General features: G+C 37.8%; 1 protein-coding gene across 2 annotated transcripts; it reads left to right on the forward strand.

The window, feature by feature from the left end:
- Positions 1–384: 384 nt before the first annotated feature.
- naa50 (N-alpha-acetyltransferase 50, NatE catalytic subunit) lies at positions 385–12,554 on the forward strand. Of its 2 annotated transcripts, none has more exons than XM_061921159.1 (5): positions 385–587; positions 6,821–6,954; positions 7,014–7,133; positions 7,188–7,254; positions 11,792–12,554. In XM_061921159.1, the coding sequence occupies exons 1-5, from the start codon at positions 580–582 to the stop codon at positions 11,958–11,960; spliced, it is 498 nt and encodes a 165-aa protein (XP_061777143.1). In that variant the 5' UTR covers positions 385–579; the 3' UTR covers positions 11,961–12,554. The 2 variants fall into 2 exon arrangements, with proteins under 2 accessions (XP_061777143.1, XP_061777142.1); XM_061921158.1 differs by having other exon boundaries at positions 387–587; positions 6,818–6,954.
- The last annotated feature ends 5,222 nt before the right edge of the window (positions 12,555–17,776 follow it).

The raw sequence follows: 17,776 nt of genomic DNA on the forward strand, positions 1-17,776 counted from the left end.
TGCGGAAATAAAAAAGGATAGACGTGCATGTGAAAGGAACAAGATAAGTAGAGCTTTGTTAGACAAGTTGCTCAATAAAAGTTAAAAAAAAAGTGTCAGACTTGGCGTGCACTTCTTCTGGTCGCTAAAGTACCATGAATTGATTAACGTGGACCCCAACTCAAACAAGTTGAAAGACTTATTTGTATGTTACTGTTTAGTAGTTGATCGTACGAATATGTACTGAACTGTGCAATCTACTCATAAAAGTTTCAATCAATCATGTAAAACATTTCGCTGCCAACCTGACAGACTAAATTCAGGTTCGTATTCGTCCGCTGCAATGAGACGTTAGTGCGCATGCGGGAGTGAGAGACGTTAGTGCGCATGCGGGAGTGAGAGACGTTAGTGCGCATGCGGGGGTGAGAGACGTTAATGCGCATGCGGGGGTGAAAGGTTGACGGCGGCTAAGCTAACAGCATCGTAAGTAGCTCCATGTGGAGGCTGAAAGGGAAGCCATCCAGTCACATTTCCCCGCTTTTAGCGGCTCCAGCGTCCTAGTTTAGCCCTGTGGAGGATCCCAGCTTGTCTGTGCGCACAATGAAAGGGTGAGTGACACCATTTAAGCGCATTAGCACATGTCAACTTAGACGGCTAGCCAGCTAGCATGCTAAGCTAGTTTCATCTCGGTGCCGCAGCCCACAAGAATGACTACAAAGATAACAAGAATTACTACAAAGCTAAGAAGAATTAGTAGAACGCTAAGAAGAATTAGCAGAAAGCTAAGAATAACAAGGCACCATTAGTGACTCCACTTTAGGACTAACTCGCGCTAGCTAGCTCGAAATGAACAGCCTCCATGATGACGTCATCCGTGACGATGACGTCACAGCGCTGCCAATTGTTGCTTGAGCTGCTAGTGCGTGTGTTGAGAGGGCTGCAACCATTCTGTGACGCTCTCATTTGTCTTACAAGGATACCAAACCATTGAGTGAGTATGAATGGATTGAGTAAATTGATCAAAGGAATAACAAAAGCGGCGGTGTAAGTTCATAAAAAGAAAAACAAAAGCAGCGGTGTAAGTGTGAAGTAAAAATGGATCCTGCAGGTGAAGTTTCCTATATTGCTGTTATCTCTGGTAAAGAATGATGTGGAAATGGAATATGATATAAGCAATAATTCATGATATTATTGGAAGGAAATGACGAAATAATGATACAATTACAGAACTATGCTTTCACGTTTTATCAAAAATAAAATGCAAGCACTTAGGCTAGAATTAACAAGAGTAAACTGCTCTCATTTTCAACATTTTAACAGTAGATGGAGCTGCTATGTCTGCTCTTGTTTTTCAACATAAAATACAAGACACATTTCAAAACAAAATGCAACCATCGTACTCTCATTTTAATAAACGGCTACGACGGCATTAAAAGTCACAACAACAAAGCCACAACACAACAATATAAAAACACAACTATACACCAAAGCATGAAAACATAAAGCCACAAGACAACTATAAGCCACAAGACAACTATAAACCCCAACACAGCAATTATATGCCACAACACAAGTGTACGCCAAAACATAAAGCTACAAATCAACAAGCATAAGCCAAAACACAACAATGTAAAGCCAGAACACAACTATAAGCCAAAACACAACAACTATAAGCCACAACGCAACGACTATAAGCCACAACACAACAAGTGTAAGCTAAAACACAAAAATATAAAGCCACAACAGAATAAGCATAAGCCACAACACAACTATAAGCGACAAAATCACTCTGAACCAAAACACAACAAAATAAAGCCATGAACTGATGAAGGTGGACCCCGACTTGAACAAGTTGAAAAACATTTTGGGGTGTTACCATTTAGTGGTCAATTGTATGCAATATGTACTGTCCTGTGCAATCTACTAATAAAAGTTTCAATCAAAACACAGAAACATAAAGCCTCACCACAACAACTATAAGCCAAAACACAACAATAGAAAGCCACAACACAACAATACAAAGCCACAACACAACAACTATAAGCCAAAACACAACAATACAAAGCCACAACATAAGTATAAACCAAAACAACAGGATAAAGCCACAACTCATGTATAAGCCAAAACACAACCATATCAAGCCACAATACAAATTTAAGCCAAAACACAACAATATTAAGCCAAAACACAAGTATAAGCCAAAGTACAACAATATCAAACCACAACACAAGTTTAAGCCACAATACAAAGCCACAACACAACAATATAAAGCGACAACACAACAATATAAGGCCACAATACAAGTATAAGCCAAAATACAACAATATAAAGCCAAAACACATGTATAAGCCAAAACTAAAGTATAAGCCACAACACAAGTGTAAACCAAAACAACAAGATAAAGCCACAAAACAAGTATAAGCCAAACCACAACAATATAAAGCCAAAATACAAGTATAAGCCAAAATACAACAATATAAAACCACAACACAAGTTTAAGCCACAACACAACAATACAAAGCCACAACACAACAATACAAAGCCACAACACAACAATACGAAGCCACAATACAAGTATAAGCCAAAATACAACAATACAAAGCCACAATACAAGTATAAACTAAAATACAACAATACAAAGCCACAACACAAGTATAAGCCAAAATACAACAATATAAAGTCACAATACAAGAATAATCTAAAATACAACAATACAAAGCCACAACACAATTATAAGCCAAAACACAATATGAAGCCACAATACAAGTATAAACTAAAAAACAGCAATACAAAGCCACAACACAACAACTATAAGTCAAAAGACAACGATATAAAGTTGTTTTGTGGCTTTATATTATTGTGTTGTGGTGTTTATTTGTTGTGACTTTTGCTATTGTGTTGTTTCTGAAAGTTGTTGTAATTTATCATGTCTTGTTTGTATTTGTTGTGACCTTTTTTAGCTATCTGCCATTTTTCTTGAGATGATGTCTGACTTAAGTAACGTCCTTTAAAATGTTCAACTTCATATGAAGTCTGTTGTTCTTTAATCCAATGTTTTAATCTTTTTCTAGTATGGATAAAAGGAATTTTTCAATGAAAAGGGAATTTTTCATTCCTTTTTCAAACATTCTTGTATTTTCTGAAAGACCAACAGGCCAAGCACAGATGAATAGAGAGAGGATCCCTTTATTTGTTTTACTCTACACAGCTACAATGGGATTAAAAGCTTTTATTGCCACTTAACAAATACACTGAGATTAAAAGCTTTTATTGTCACTATACAGAAGTACAATGAGATTAAAAGATTTTATTGTCACAATACACAAGTACAATGAGATTAAAAACTTTTATTGTCACTATACAGAAGTACAATTAGATTAAAAACTTTTATTGTCACTATACAGAAGTACAATGAGATTAAAAGCTTTTATTGTCACTATACACAGGTACAATGAGATTACCGTAAAAGCTTTTATTGTCACAATACACAGGTACAATGAGATTAAAAGCTTTTATTGTCACAATACACAGGTACAATAAGATTAAAAGCTTTTATTGTCACTATACACAGCTACAATGAGATTAAAAGCTTTTATTTTCACTATACACAGGTACAATGAGATTAAAAGCTTTTATTTTCACTATACACAGGTACAATGAGATTAAAAGCAACTCCAGTATCAGTGCGGCGGTCTATAAAAATTGAAAACATAAGAAGGAAAGTAAAAGACAGGTGGTAAGGTGCACAGTGCAGTTCTGAGAAGGAATATTCTGAATGTGTTGTTTAAAAATTATACTATATACATATATGGACGTAGATGTGTTGTTCAAATACTATACTATATACAGTGCGTATATATATATATATCTATATATATATACACACACATACATACATGCAGTGTATATAGATGCAAAGTGTTATATTTGGAGTATTAAAGGCCTACTGAAATGAGATGTTCTTATTTAAACGAGGACAGCAGGGCCATTCTATGTGTCATACTTGATCATTTCGCAATATTGCCATATTTTTGCTGAAAGGATTTAGTAGAGAAAATCGAAGATAAAGTTCGCAACTTTTGGTCGCTCTCAAAAAAGCTCTGCCTTTCCTGGAAGTAGTGCGCGTGACGTCACAGATTGTCGGGCTCTTCATATCCACCCATTGATTACAATCATGGACGCCAGCAGCGCGAGCGATTCTGACCGAGAAAGTGACTGTTTCCCCATTAATTTGAGCGAGGATGAAGGATTCGTGTTTGAGGATATTGATAGCGACGGACTAGAAAAAAAAAAAAAGAAAAAAAGCGACATCTCCGGGCGACGGCAGTGTGAGCGTTTCAGATTTAATTAGACACATGTATTAGTTTAATTCTGGAATATCCCTTATCTGCTTATTGTTTTAAGTCTTTTAGCGAGATTTTAAAGATTGTAAAGTAAAAATTGTAAAGACATACCTTGAGGTCGGATGGCTGCGTTGATCACACTGTGTCTCAAAGAGAACCCAAGGAGCCAAGCTCACAGCTGCTGCAGAACGACAAATAATCCCCAGATGTCTTCGGTAAGATATATATCACAATTTCCCCATCCAAAAACATGCTGGTTGACGTAGAGAAAACATGTTCGCTTGACCGCTCTGCTTTCACAACACACAAAGTAACAACCGGCTGGGTCTCGGTGCTAAAGACAGCTGGAATCCACCGCTTTCCACCAACAGCATTGTTCTTTATAGTCTTCGTTATTAAATGAACAAATTGCAAAAGATTCAGCAACACAGATGTCCAAAATGCTGTATAATTATGCGGTTAAAGCAGACGACTTTTAGCTGTGTGTGTGCGCAGCGCTAATATTTCGTCACAGTCTGTGACGTCAAGCGTACACGTCATCATTCCGCGACGTTTTCAACAAGAAACTCCCGGGAAATTTCAAATTGCAATTAAGTAAACTAAAAAGGCTGTATTGGCATGTATTGGACGGCGTGGCGCAGTGGTAGAGCGGCCGTGCGCAACCCGAGGGTCCCTGGTTCAATCCCCACCTAGTACCGACCTCGTCACGTCTGTTGTGTCCTGAGCAAGACACTTCACCCTTACTCCTGATGGGTGCTGGTTAGCGCCTTGCATGGCAGCTCCCTCCATCAGTGTGTGAGTGTGTGTGTGTGAATGTGGAAGTAGTGTCAAAGCGCTTTGAGTACCTTGAAGGTAGAAAAGCGCTATACAAGTACAACCCATTTAAAAGCGCTATACAAGTACAACCCATTTATAATTTATTTATTTATGTGTTGCAATGTTAATATTTCATCATTGAAATATAAACTATCAGACTGCGTGGTGGCTAGTAGTGGCTTTCAGTAGGCCTTTAAAAGAAGACCATGTCAAGGAAGTTGCTGACCATCAATTATTTCTTCAACTTTCTCATCCATTGTTGATGTTGGTGTGCAGGCTGTTGTATTGTTGTCTGGAAAATACAACAATCACACTCTCTTTGACTGTTATTCCGGTAGCCGCATGGAGCTGTGGGACGTGACGCCCCACAACATTGTTATCACTTGTCGTCTCTTTGACTGTTTTTCCAGTAGCCGCATGGAGCTGTGGGACGTGACGCCCCACAACATTGTCATCACTTCTTGTCTATTTGACTGTTGTTCCAATAGCCGCATGGAGCTGTGGGATGTGACGCCCCACAACATTGTTATCACTTGTCGTCTCTTTGACTGTTTTTCCAGTAGCCGCATGGAGCTGTGGGACGTGACGCCCCACAACATTGTCATCACTTCTTGTCTATTTGACTGTTGTTCCAATAGCCGCATGGAGCTGTGGGACGTGACGCCCCACAACATTGTTATCACTTGTCGTCTCTTTGACTGTTGTTTCAATAGCCGCATGGAGCTGTGGGACGTGACGCCCCACAACATTGTTATCACCTGTCGTCTCTTTGACTGTTGTTCCAGTAGCCGCATGGAGCTGTGGGACGTGACGCCCCACAACATTGTTATCACCTGTCGTCTCTTTAACTGTTGTTCCAGTAGCCGCATGGAGCTGTGGGACGTGACGCTCCACAACATTGTTATCACCTGTCGTCTCTTTGACTGTTGTTCCAATAGCCGCATGGAGCTGTGGGACGTGACGCTCCACAACATTGTTATCACCTGTCGTCTCTTTGACTGTTGTTCCAGTAGCCGCATGGAGCTGTGGGACGTGACGCCCCACAACATTGTCATCACTTCTTGTCTATTTGACTGTTGTTCCAATAGCCGCATGGAGCTGTGGGACGTGACGCCCCACAACATTGTTATCACCTGTCGTCTCTTTGACTGTTGTTCCAGTAGCCGCATCGAGCTGGGGGATGTGACGCCCCACAACATTGTTATCACCTGTCGTCTCTTTGACTGTTGTTCCAGTAGCCGCATCGAGCTGTGGGACGTGACGCCCCACAACATTATCACCTGTCGTCTCTTTGACTGTTGTTCCAGTAGCCGCATGGAGCTGTGGGACGTGACGCTCCACAACATTGTTATCACCTGTCGTCTCTTTGACTGTTGTTCCAATAGCCGCATGGAGCTGTGGGACGTGACGCCCCACAACATTATCACCTGTCGTCTCTTTGACTGTTGTTCCAGTAGCCGCATCGAGCTGGGGGATGTGACGCCCCACAACATTGTTATCACCTGTCGTCTCTTTGACTGTTGTTCCAGTAGCCGCGTGGAGCTGTGGGACGTGACGCCCCACAACATTGTTATCACCTGTCGTCTCTTTGACTGTTGTTCCAGTAGCCGCATCGAGCTGGGGGATGTGACGCCCCACAACATTGTTATCACCTGTCGTCTCTTTGACTGTTGTTCCAGTAGCCGCATCGAGCTGGGGGATGTGACGCCCCACAACATCAAGCAGCTGAAGCGTCTGAACCAGGTCATCTTCCCTGTCAGCTACAACGACAAGTTCTACAAGGATGTGCTGGAGGTGGGCGAGCTGGCCAAGCTAGGTGAGGCATGGTGTGGCGTGGCCTTCCTGTTGCTTGTGTTAAAAAGTCCTGTCTGGCAGCGTACTTCAACGACATCGCGGTGGGGGCCGTGTGCTGCAGAGTGGACCACTCTCAGAACCAGAAGAGGTTGTACATCATGACACTGGGCTGTCTGGCACCCTACCGGAGGCTCGGCATTGGTAAGGAGCATATTTTGGGCTGTGGTTTCTTTGTAACCTCCGTGGTCCTGGCAGGTACAAAGATGCTGAATCATGTGCTCAACATCTGCGAGAAGGATGGCACTTTTGACAACATTTACCTGTAAGTATCCTCAACCTTCATCTTAAAGAAGCACTCACATTCTACTCTTACACCTGGGAGTACTTTCATCTTAAAGAAGCACTCACAGTCCACTCTTACACCTGGGAGTCCGCAATGACTCTGGGTGTAACCATCAATCATCTTCCTTCCCAATCATATACATATCATTTTAAAAGCACTATCCATACTAGAAAGAGCAGCAGACTGTCTATGAATACTTTTAATGACAAGGACGTTACTTACGTCTGTCTGTGACGTCTTCTCAAGAAGAATGGCAGGTAGCTACAGCAGCTGAGAAAAGTCACAACAAATACAAACATAACAATATAACTTTCAAAACAAAAACTTTCTGCCACAACACAATAATATAAATCCACAGCACAACTTTAAGCCACAAAGGACACAATGGAAGTGACAGTGGGGCAAGTTAGGTTGACGGAGCCACTTCCTGAACCTTGTAAATTAGTCTTATTGGGAAAAGTCCAACACTTCACTAAAGTTTTCAACTTCCTTATTCCACACTTTCTGTCTCAGGAAGTTACTTTTCTTCTGTCTTTCTCTTGTTGTTGTTTGTGTTCTGCTGGCGTAGATGTTTATAACCACTGCTCATTCAACCTGAACAAATGTTAATATCAATTTATATTGTATTTGTATTTCTATGTCAAAAACAACAGTCAAATTAGCAGGTAAATCTACTAGGGCTGCAAACAACAACTAACTTTGATTATCGATTAATCTGTCGATTATTACTTCGATTAATCGATTAGTAATCGGATAAAGGAGACAAACTACATCTCTATCCTTTCCAGTATTTTATTTTAAAAAAACAGCATACTGTCACCATGTTTTTTCAACTTTCCAAATAAAATAAGCAGAGAGGTAGTGACATGGCTAACGTTCGCTGTGGCAGTTGGTGTGAGTGGTAATACGGGAGAAAGAAAGATGCCGATATGATAACAAATGAAGGAAGAATTAATTCCCAAGAAAATCAGCAGGGGGTCCATGGTATGGCGGTGGTTTGTCTTCAAGCGGCAAGATGTTGAACAGACAAGCGTAATATGTCAAAAGCGTTGCTACAAAAAGTAGCAGCACTGCTAATTTGTAGCATCATTTGAAAAGTCACCCGCTAGAGAATGAAGAGTGCTTGAAACTCCACATGTCAACATCTACCTTTGGTGCCACACCCACAAAATGCGGGAGCTACCATTTCCAAATCAAAACAATATGACACAAATAGTCAACAACAGAAGGAGATAACGTCCACAGGAACCTACCACATAGCGAAGGACATACGCTATTTGATTTAATAATATGCAGCTCATTTTTATTTGACACTTATCGAAATATCTTGTGACATCATGCACAAAAGTGCACTTTATTTGTTTTAAACTATTGTAGTGGCGTTCTGTACAAAAAGTGCACTTTAATTGAGTGTTGTTTTGATATGTCATCTTAGCAGAGGTGGGTAGAGTAGCCAGAAATTGTACTCAAGTAAGAGTACAGTTACTTTAGAGATTTATTACTCAAGTAAAAGTAAGGAGTAGTCACCCAAATATTTACTTGAGTAAAAGTAAAAAGTATGTTGTGAAAAAACTACTCAAGTACTGAGTAACTGATGAGTAACCTGATTACGGCAACAAATAATGCACAAAAACATAAAAATAGCAATGAGCAAATTCAGATTCAGGAATATCTCTTAAGCAATTAAAACAATATTATATATTAAATAATAGTACATTAAAATAAAATTAAAAAATGGCACATTGAGCCACAATAACTTAACAGCACAATAGCCTCAGTAGGCATTCATTGATTTGATTGATTGATTGATTGGTTAATTAAAACATGTATTAGTAGATTGCACAGTACAGTATATATTCCGTACAATTGACCACTAAATGGTAACACCCCAATAAGTTTTTCAACGTTTATCAATTACTTAGTAAATGACCAAGTCGAGGTGATCTACCTCATATATACATATACACACACACATATCATTATATATATATATATATATATATATATATATATATATATATACATACATTTATATATACAGTATATAATTTATATTCATTTATTTTGCCGTTTTTGTTCACATGTTAAAGGTGTTTTAATGAATATACATCCATGTTTAACATATATATTCCTATCTTTCATGAAGACAAGAATATAAGTTGGTGTATTACCTGATTCTGATGACTTGCAATGATTGGAATCAGACGTTCACGTTTTCAAATGGAGGAGAAAAAAAGTTCCTCTTTTCTGTCTAATACCACATGAAAGTTGTTTGGTTTTTGGCATCTTATTTGTCCAGCTTCCATATTTGTTTTTATACACTTAACAAGAAATACATTGGCGGCAAACTCCATGGCTTGCTAGCTTGTTTACGCTGGCTTTTGGAGACTCTTATTTTGTTAGCGCAGGCGCGATGGAGCGGCACTTTTATTGTGAAGACAGGAACTGTGCGATCAGTCTTTAGGCTTTTGACGGGAAGTACGGTTGAAATAAAAAGTGTCTTTTTTCCTTTACACTTTTGATTGATTGATTGAAACTTTTATTATTAGATAGCACAGTACAGTACATATTCCGTACAATTGACCACTAAATGGCAACACCCCAATAAGTTTTTTAACTTGTTTAAGTCGGGTCATGTGACCACCTGGCTCTGTTTGATTGGTCCAAGGTCACCAGTGACTGCATGTGATTGGTGAAACGCAGGCCTGCCTAGATTCTACTTTGAAGCTCTGTCATTAACCAAAACAAACATTAATAGATCGATTAAAAAAAAGTAGCGAGCTAAATGTAGATAAATGGAACGGAGTAAAAGTAGCGTTTCTTCTCTATAAATATACTCAAGTAAAAGTATGTTGCAAAAAAACTACTCGTAGAAGTACAATTTATCCCAAAAGTTACTCAAGTAAATGTAACGGAGTAAATGTAGCGCGTTACTACCCACCTCTGCATCTTAGTGACATCATGTACAAAAGTGCACTCATAGCTTGTTTTAAAATGTCTCTGACAATCTTGCACTTTCTGTCTGGAAATGACATGAATGTTTGTGCCACTGTGCCAATAACTGTTTCATAAATACACTTTTGCTAAGTTGACTAAGTGGTGATTTTCCTCTGCATGAAAGTTTGAAATTAATGCAGTATGAAGAAGAATGTTTGAATGTAGACACATAGAATCATCATACCGCTGTGATTATATGCATCAAGTGTTCATTCAAGGCTAAGGCAAACTATCCACATACTGTATATATATATATATATATATATATATATGTGTATGGTCACAAACTATCCACATACTGTGTGTATATATATATATATATATATATATATATATATATATATATATATATATATATGGTGTATGGTCACAAACTATCCACATACTGTATATATATATATGGTGTATGGTCACAAACTATCCACATACTGTACGGTATATATATATATGGTGTATGGTCACATCCCTCTTACACACATGTAAAAGGGATGTGTACTATGGCTGTGAGTTGTTGTTGTTGTTTTTTTTCCCTTGGCCTCAGTCTGGACCCCCTCTCCAGGGGCCCAGGCTAAGACCGACTTTTTTTTTTTTTTTTTTTTTTTAAATCTTCTATTTTTTTCTCCCATTCCCCCCCACTTGTTTACCTGTATCTCATCTTTTTTGTAAGGGGCGCTGGAAGCCGGCAGACCCGTCAGCGATCCTGTTCTGTCTCCCTGTAATGTTTGTCTGATCTTGAATGGGATTGTGCTGAAAATTGTAATTTTCCTGAAGGAATAAATGAAGTACTAGATTTGAATAGAAGACCATATGGCCCAGCCCTACTAGCCCCTCATCAGACGTGCACATAGCATAGATCCAACCAATCAATGAATAAATTAATCGCCAACTATTTATATCATTCATTTTAATCCATTTAACCTATTAGTTGTTGCAGCCCTAAAATTGACTTTTATTTTTAATGTGAAGATTTTGGTTGCACTTTATTTGTGATATTAATATTGTATAATTTGATGTTGAAGCTGCAGGTAAATCTACTGTTATTTTGATGGTTATTTGTGACATTGTAATATTTGATTTTGAAGCTGCAGGTAAATCTACTGTTATTTTGATGGTTATTTGTGACATTGTAATATTTGATGTTGAAGCTGTAGGTAAATCTACTGTTATTTTGAAGGTTATTTGTGACATTATAATATTTGATGTTGAAGCAGCAGGTAATTCTGTTATTTTGAAGGTTATTGTGATATTTGATTTTGAAGCTGTAGGTAAGTCTGTTATTTTGATGGTTATTTGTGATATTGTAATATTTGATTTTGAAGCTGTAGGTAAGTTTAGTGTTATTTTGAAGATTATTTGTGATATTGTAATTATCTGATGTTGAAGCAGCAGGTAAATCTGTTATTTTGAAGGTTATTGTAATGTTTGATGTTGAAGCAGCAGGTAAGTCTCCTGTTATCTTGTAGGTTATTTGTGCTGTTGTAAAAGTTGATGTTGACTTGAAGATGACTGTCATCCTCAGTCACGTGCAGATCAGCAACGAGTCGGCCATGGACTTTTACCAGAAGTTTGGCTTTGAGATCATGGAGACCAAGAAGAACTACTACAAGAGGATAGAGCCGGCCGACGCCCACGTCCTGCAGAAGAGTCTGAAGAGTGCGGCCAGCCAAGAGCTCCAGAAGGCGGAGTGAACTGTGACAAACACAAAGGAGGCGACAAGCAGAACTCATTCGGGGGTGAATCTAAATTTCTTTTGGGGATTGGATTGGTTGTTTTTGTGCATATTTGATTGCTTCCCAGCCAGTTGACAGAGAGGCCGCCAGGTTGTGTCAGTTCAACATGTTTTCTTTTAAAGGTCTATTTTACATTGCACAGCTTGATGTTTCAGAGCTTCTCCTGGCTTTGTAACAACTAAGTCTTGGCTCAGCACTCCTCCTTCGCTGCCTTGCCCGAGGGTTTCTGCCGGCCCATGTCCACCTTCTTGGCCCCAGAGGAAGCTCTGACTCCACATGCATGTAGTGTCAGCATGCCTGAAGAATTTTATCTTTTCTGGAGCTCTATATTGTAAGACTTTTTAACCTGGAAATAAAGGAAGTACTATTTGCAGTAAACTTCATTTCTGCCTTGGAACCTTCAGGGCTCAAGTCAAAACAATAATCAACTTTAGATTGATCTATTAATGGCACTTTTTATTTTTCATTTGGATTTGTATGGAAGAAACTCAAATTATGCAATATTTGAAAGTGGTGTGCAGTCTTCATAACATTAAAGTGGATTACTTGTTATTTTTTAGCAGAGACACTTTTTTCAAATATCCCACTAACATTTGCAGGGATCAGAAGTGTTAAAAATAAATCATACATTCCAATTTTACATTTTCAACATTTACATCTCTAGATCAACTTCAGATCTAGCCATCTGGGGTAAGTTATTTTTTGTTCCTTTTTATGTCTGTTTTGTCAAAGAAACCCCATTTCATATCATACACACAATATGCAGTATTTTATATGACAATCACACAATATGCAGTATTTTATATGACAATCACACAATATGCAGTATTTTATATGACAATCACACAATATGCAGTATTTTATATGACAATCACACACAATATGCAGTATTTTATATGACAATCACACACAATATGCAGTATTTTATATGACAATCACACAATATGCAGTATTTTATATGACAATCACACAATATGCAGTATTTTATATGACAATCACACACAATATGCAGTATTTTATATGACAATCACACACAATATGCAGTATTTTATGACAATCACACAATATGCAGTATTTTATATGACAATCACACAATATGCAGTATTTTATGTGACAATCACAAAATATGCAGTATTTTATGACAATCACACAATATGCAGTATTTTATATGACAATCACACAATATGCAGTATTTTATGACAATCACACAATATGCAGTATTTTATATGACAATCACACACAATATGCAGTATTTTATATGACAATCACACACAATATGCAGTATTTTATATGACAATCACACACAATATGCAGTATTTTATATGACAATCACACAATATGCAGTATTTTTATGACAATCACACAATATGCAGTATTTTATATGACAATCACACAATATGCAGTATTTTATATGACAATCACACAATATGCAGTATTTTATATGACAATCACACAATATGCAGTATTTTATATGACAATCACACAATATGCAGTATTTTATATGACAATCACACAATATGCAGTATTTTATATGACAATCACACAATATGCAGTATTTTATATGACAATCACACAATATGCAGTATTTTATATGACAATCACACAATATGCAGTATTTTATATGACAATCACACACAATATGCAGTATTTTATATGACAATCACACACAATATGCAGTATTTTATATGACAATCACACACAATATGCAGTATTTTATATGACAATCACACAATATGCAGTATTTTATATGACAATCACACACAATATGCAGTATTTTATATGACAATCACACAATATGCAGTATTTTATATGACAATCACAAAATATGCAGTATTTTATGACAATCACACAATATGCAGTATTTTATATGACAATCACACAATATGCAGTATTTTATATGACAATCACACAAATTGCAGTATTTTATATGACAATCACACACAATATGCAGTATTTTATATGACAATCACACAATATGCAGTATTTTATTTGACAATCACACAATATGCAGTATTTTATATGACAATCACACAATATGCAGTATTTTATATGACAATCACACAATATGCAGTATTTTATATGACAATCACACACAATATGCAGTATTTTATATGACAATCACACACAATAGGCAGTATTTTATATGACAATCACACACAATATGCAGTATTTTATATGACAATCACACACAATATGCAGTATTTTATATGACAATCACACACAATATGCAGTATTTTATATGACAATCACACAATATGCAGTATTTTATATGACAATCACACACAATATGCAGTATTTTATATGACAATCACACAATATGCAGTATTTTATATGACAATCACAAATATGCAGTATTTTATGACAATCACACAATATGCAGTATTTTATGACAATCACACAATATGCAGTATTTTATATGACAATCACACAATATGCAGTATTTTATATGACAATCACACAATATGCAGTATTTTATATGACAATCACACAATATGCAGTATTTTATATGACAATCACACAATATGCAGTATTTTATATGACAATCACACAATATGCAGTATTTTATATGACAATCACACACATATGCAGTATTTTATATGACAATCACACAATATGCAGTATTTTATATGACAATCACACAATATGCAGTATTTTATATGACAATCACACAATATGCAGTATTTTATATGACAATCACACAATATGCAGTATTTTATATGACAATCACACACAATATGCAGTATTTTATATGACAATCACACACAATAGGCAGTATTTTATATGACAATCACACACAATATGCAGTATTTTATATGACAATCACACACAATATGCAGTATTTTATATGACAATCACACACAATATGCAGTATTTTATATGACAATCACACAATATGCAGTATTTTATATGACAATCACACACAATATGCAGTATTTTATATGACAATCACACAATATGCAGTATTTTATATGACAATCACAAAATATGCAGTATTTTATGACAATCACACAATATGCAGTATTTTATGACAATCACACAATATGCAGTATTTTATATGACAATCACACAATATGCAGTATTTTATATGACAATCACACAATATGCAGTATTTTATATGACAATCACACAATATGCAGTATTTTATATGACAATCACACAATATGCAGTATTTTATATGACAATCACACAATATGCAGTATTTTATATGACAATCACACAATATGCAGTATTTTATATGACAATCACACACAATATGCAGTATTTTATATGACAATCACACAATATGCAGTATTTTATATGACAATCACACAATATGCAGTATTTTATATGACAATCACACAATATGCAGTATTTTATATGACAATCACACAATATGCAGTATTTTATATGACAATCACACACAATATGCAGTATTTTATATGACAATCACACACAATAGGCAGTATTTTATATGACAATCACACACAATATGCAGTATTTTATATGACAATCACACACAATATGCAGTATTTTATATGACAATCACACACAATATGCAGTATTTTATATGACAATCACACACAATATGCAGTATTTTATATGACAATCACACAATATGCAGTATTTTATATGACAATCACACACAATATGCAGTATTTTATATGACAATCACACAATATGCAGTATTTTATATGACAATCACACAATATGCAGTATTTTATATGACAATCACACAATATGCAGTATTTTATATGACAATCACACAATATGCAGTATTTTATATGACAATCACACACAATATGCAGTATTTTATATGACAATCACACACAATAGGCAGTATTTTATATGACAATCACACACAATATGCAGTATTTTATATGACAATCACACACAATATGCAGTATTTTATATGACAATCACACACAATATGCAGTATTTTATATGACAATCACACAATATGCAGTATTTTATATGACAATCACACACAATATGCAGTATTTTATATGACAATCACACACAATATGCAGTATTTTATATGACAATCACACAATATGCAGTATTTTATATGACAATCACACACAATATGCAGTATTTTATATGACAATCACACACAATATGCAGTATTTTATATGACAATCACACAATATGCAGTATTTTATATGACAATCACACACAATATGCAGTATTTTATATGACAATCACACACAATAGGCAGTATTTTATATGACAATCACACACAATAGGCCGTATCCAACCCCCCCCCCCCCCCCCCCCCCCCTCATTGCTACTATTGAGCAGTGACTGTTTTATTGAAAATGGCAGCTTTGTGTTTTATTAGTCAAGATTGCAACTATTTTTCTGTACATTTCACCTTTTTTGCTCTTTTATTCTACTTAATATTTGAATAGTATTTTTAGTGGTTAGCAGTCCTGGGTTCAATTCCCAGGGTCAGGGTCTTTTGTCAAGTTTTCATGTTCTCCCTGTGACTGTGTGAGTTCTCCCCTCCCACCTCCCATGACATGCACCTGTGGATAGGCCCCTCCCACCTCCCATGACATGCACCTGGGGATAGGCCCCTCCCACCTCCCATGACATGCACCTGGGGATAGGCCCCTCCCACCTCCCATGACATGCACCTGGGGATAGGCCCCTCCCAACTCCCATGACATGCACCTGGGGATACGCCCCTCCCACCTCCCATGACATGCACCTGTGGATAGGCCCCTCCCACCTCCCATGACATGCACCTGGGGATACGCCCCTCCCACCTCCCATGACATGCACCTGTGGATAGGCCCCTCCCACCTCCCATGACATGCACCTGGGGATACGCCCCTCCCACCTCCCATGACATGCACCTGTGGATAGGCCCCTCCCACCTCCCATGACATGCACCTGTGGATAGGCACCTCCCATGACATGCACCTGGGGATACGCCCCTCCCACCTCCCCTGACATGCACCTGGGGATAGGCCCCTCCCACCTCCCCTGACATGCACCTGGGGATAGGCCCCTCCCAACTCCCATGACATGCACCTGTGGATAGGCCCCTCCCACCTCCCATGACATGCACCTGTGGATAGGCCCCTCCCACCTCCCATGACATGCACCTGTGGATAGGCCCCTCCCACCTCCCATGACATGCACCTGTGGATAGGCCCCTCCCACCTCCAAAGAGATGCAGCTGGGGATAGGCCCCTCCCACCTCCCATGACATGCACCTGTGGATAGGCCCCTCCCACCTCCCATGACATGCAACTGTGGATAGGCCCCTCCCACCTCCCATGACATGCACCTGTGGATAGGCCCCTCCCACCTCCCATGACATGCACCTGTGGATAGGCCCCTCCCACCTCCAAAGAGATGCACCTGGGGTGTGAATGTTGTCTATCTGTGTAGACGGGGTGGTGACTTGTCCAGGGTGTACTCCGCCTTCTGCCCGAGTGCAGCTGGGAAAGGCTCCAGCACCCATCCCCCGCGAGGGACAAGCGGTAGCAAGTAGATAGTTGGACTGCAAAAGATGTTAGTTAAGTAGATAGTTGGGCTGTAAAAGATGTTAGTTAAGTAGATAGATGGGCTGTAAAAGATGTTAGTTAAGTAGATAGATGGGCTGTAAAAGATGTTAGTTAAGTAGATAGATGGGCTGTAAAAGATGTTAGTTAAGTAGATAGTTGGGCTGTAAAAGATGTTAGTTAAGTAGATAGATGGGCTGTAAAAGATGTTAGTTAAGTAGATAGATGGGCTGTAAAAGATGTTAGTTAAGTAGATAGTTGGGCTGTAAAAGATGTTAGTTA

This window comes from Nerophis ophidion, linkage group LG15, assembly GCF_033978795.1.
Source record: "Nerophis ophidion isolate RoL-2023_Sa linkage group LG15, RoL_Noph_v1.0, whole genome shotgun sequence".
NCBI lineage: Eukaryota > Metazoa > Chordata > Actinopteri > Syngnathiformes > Syngnathidae > Nerophis > Nerophis ophidion.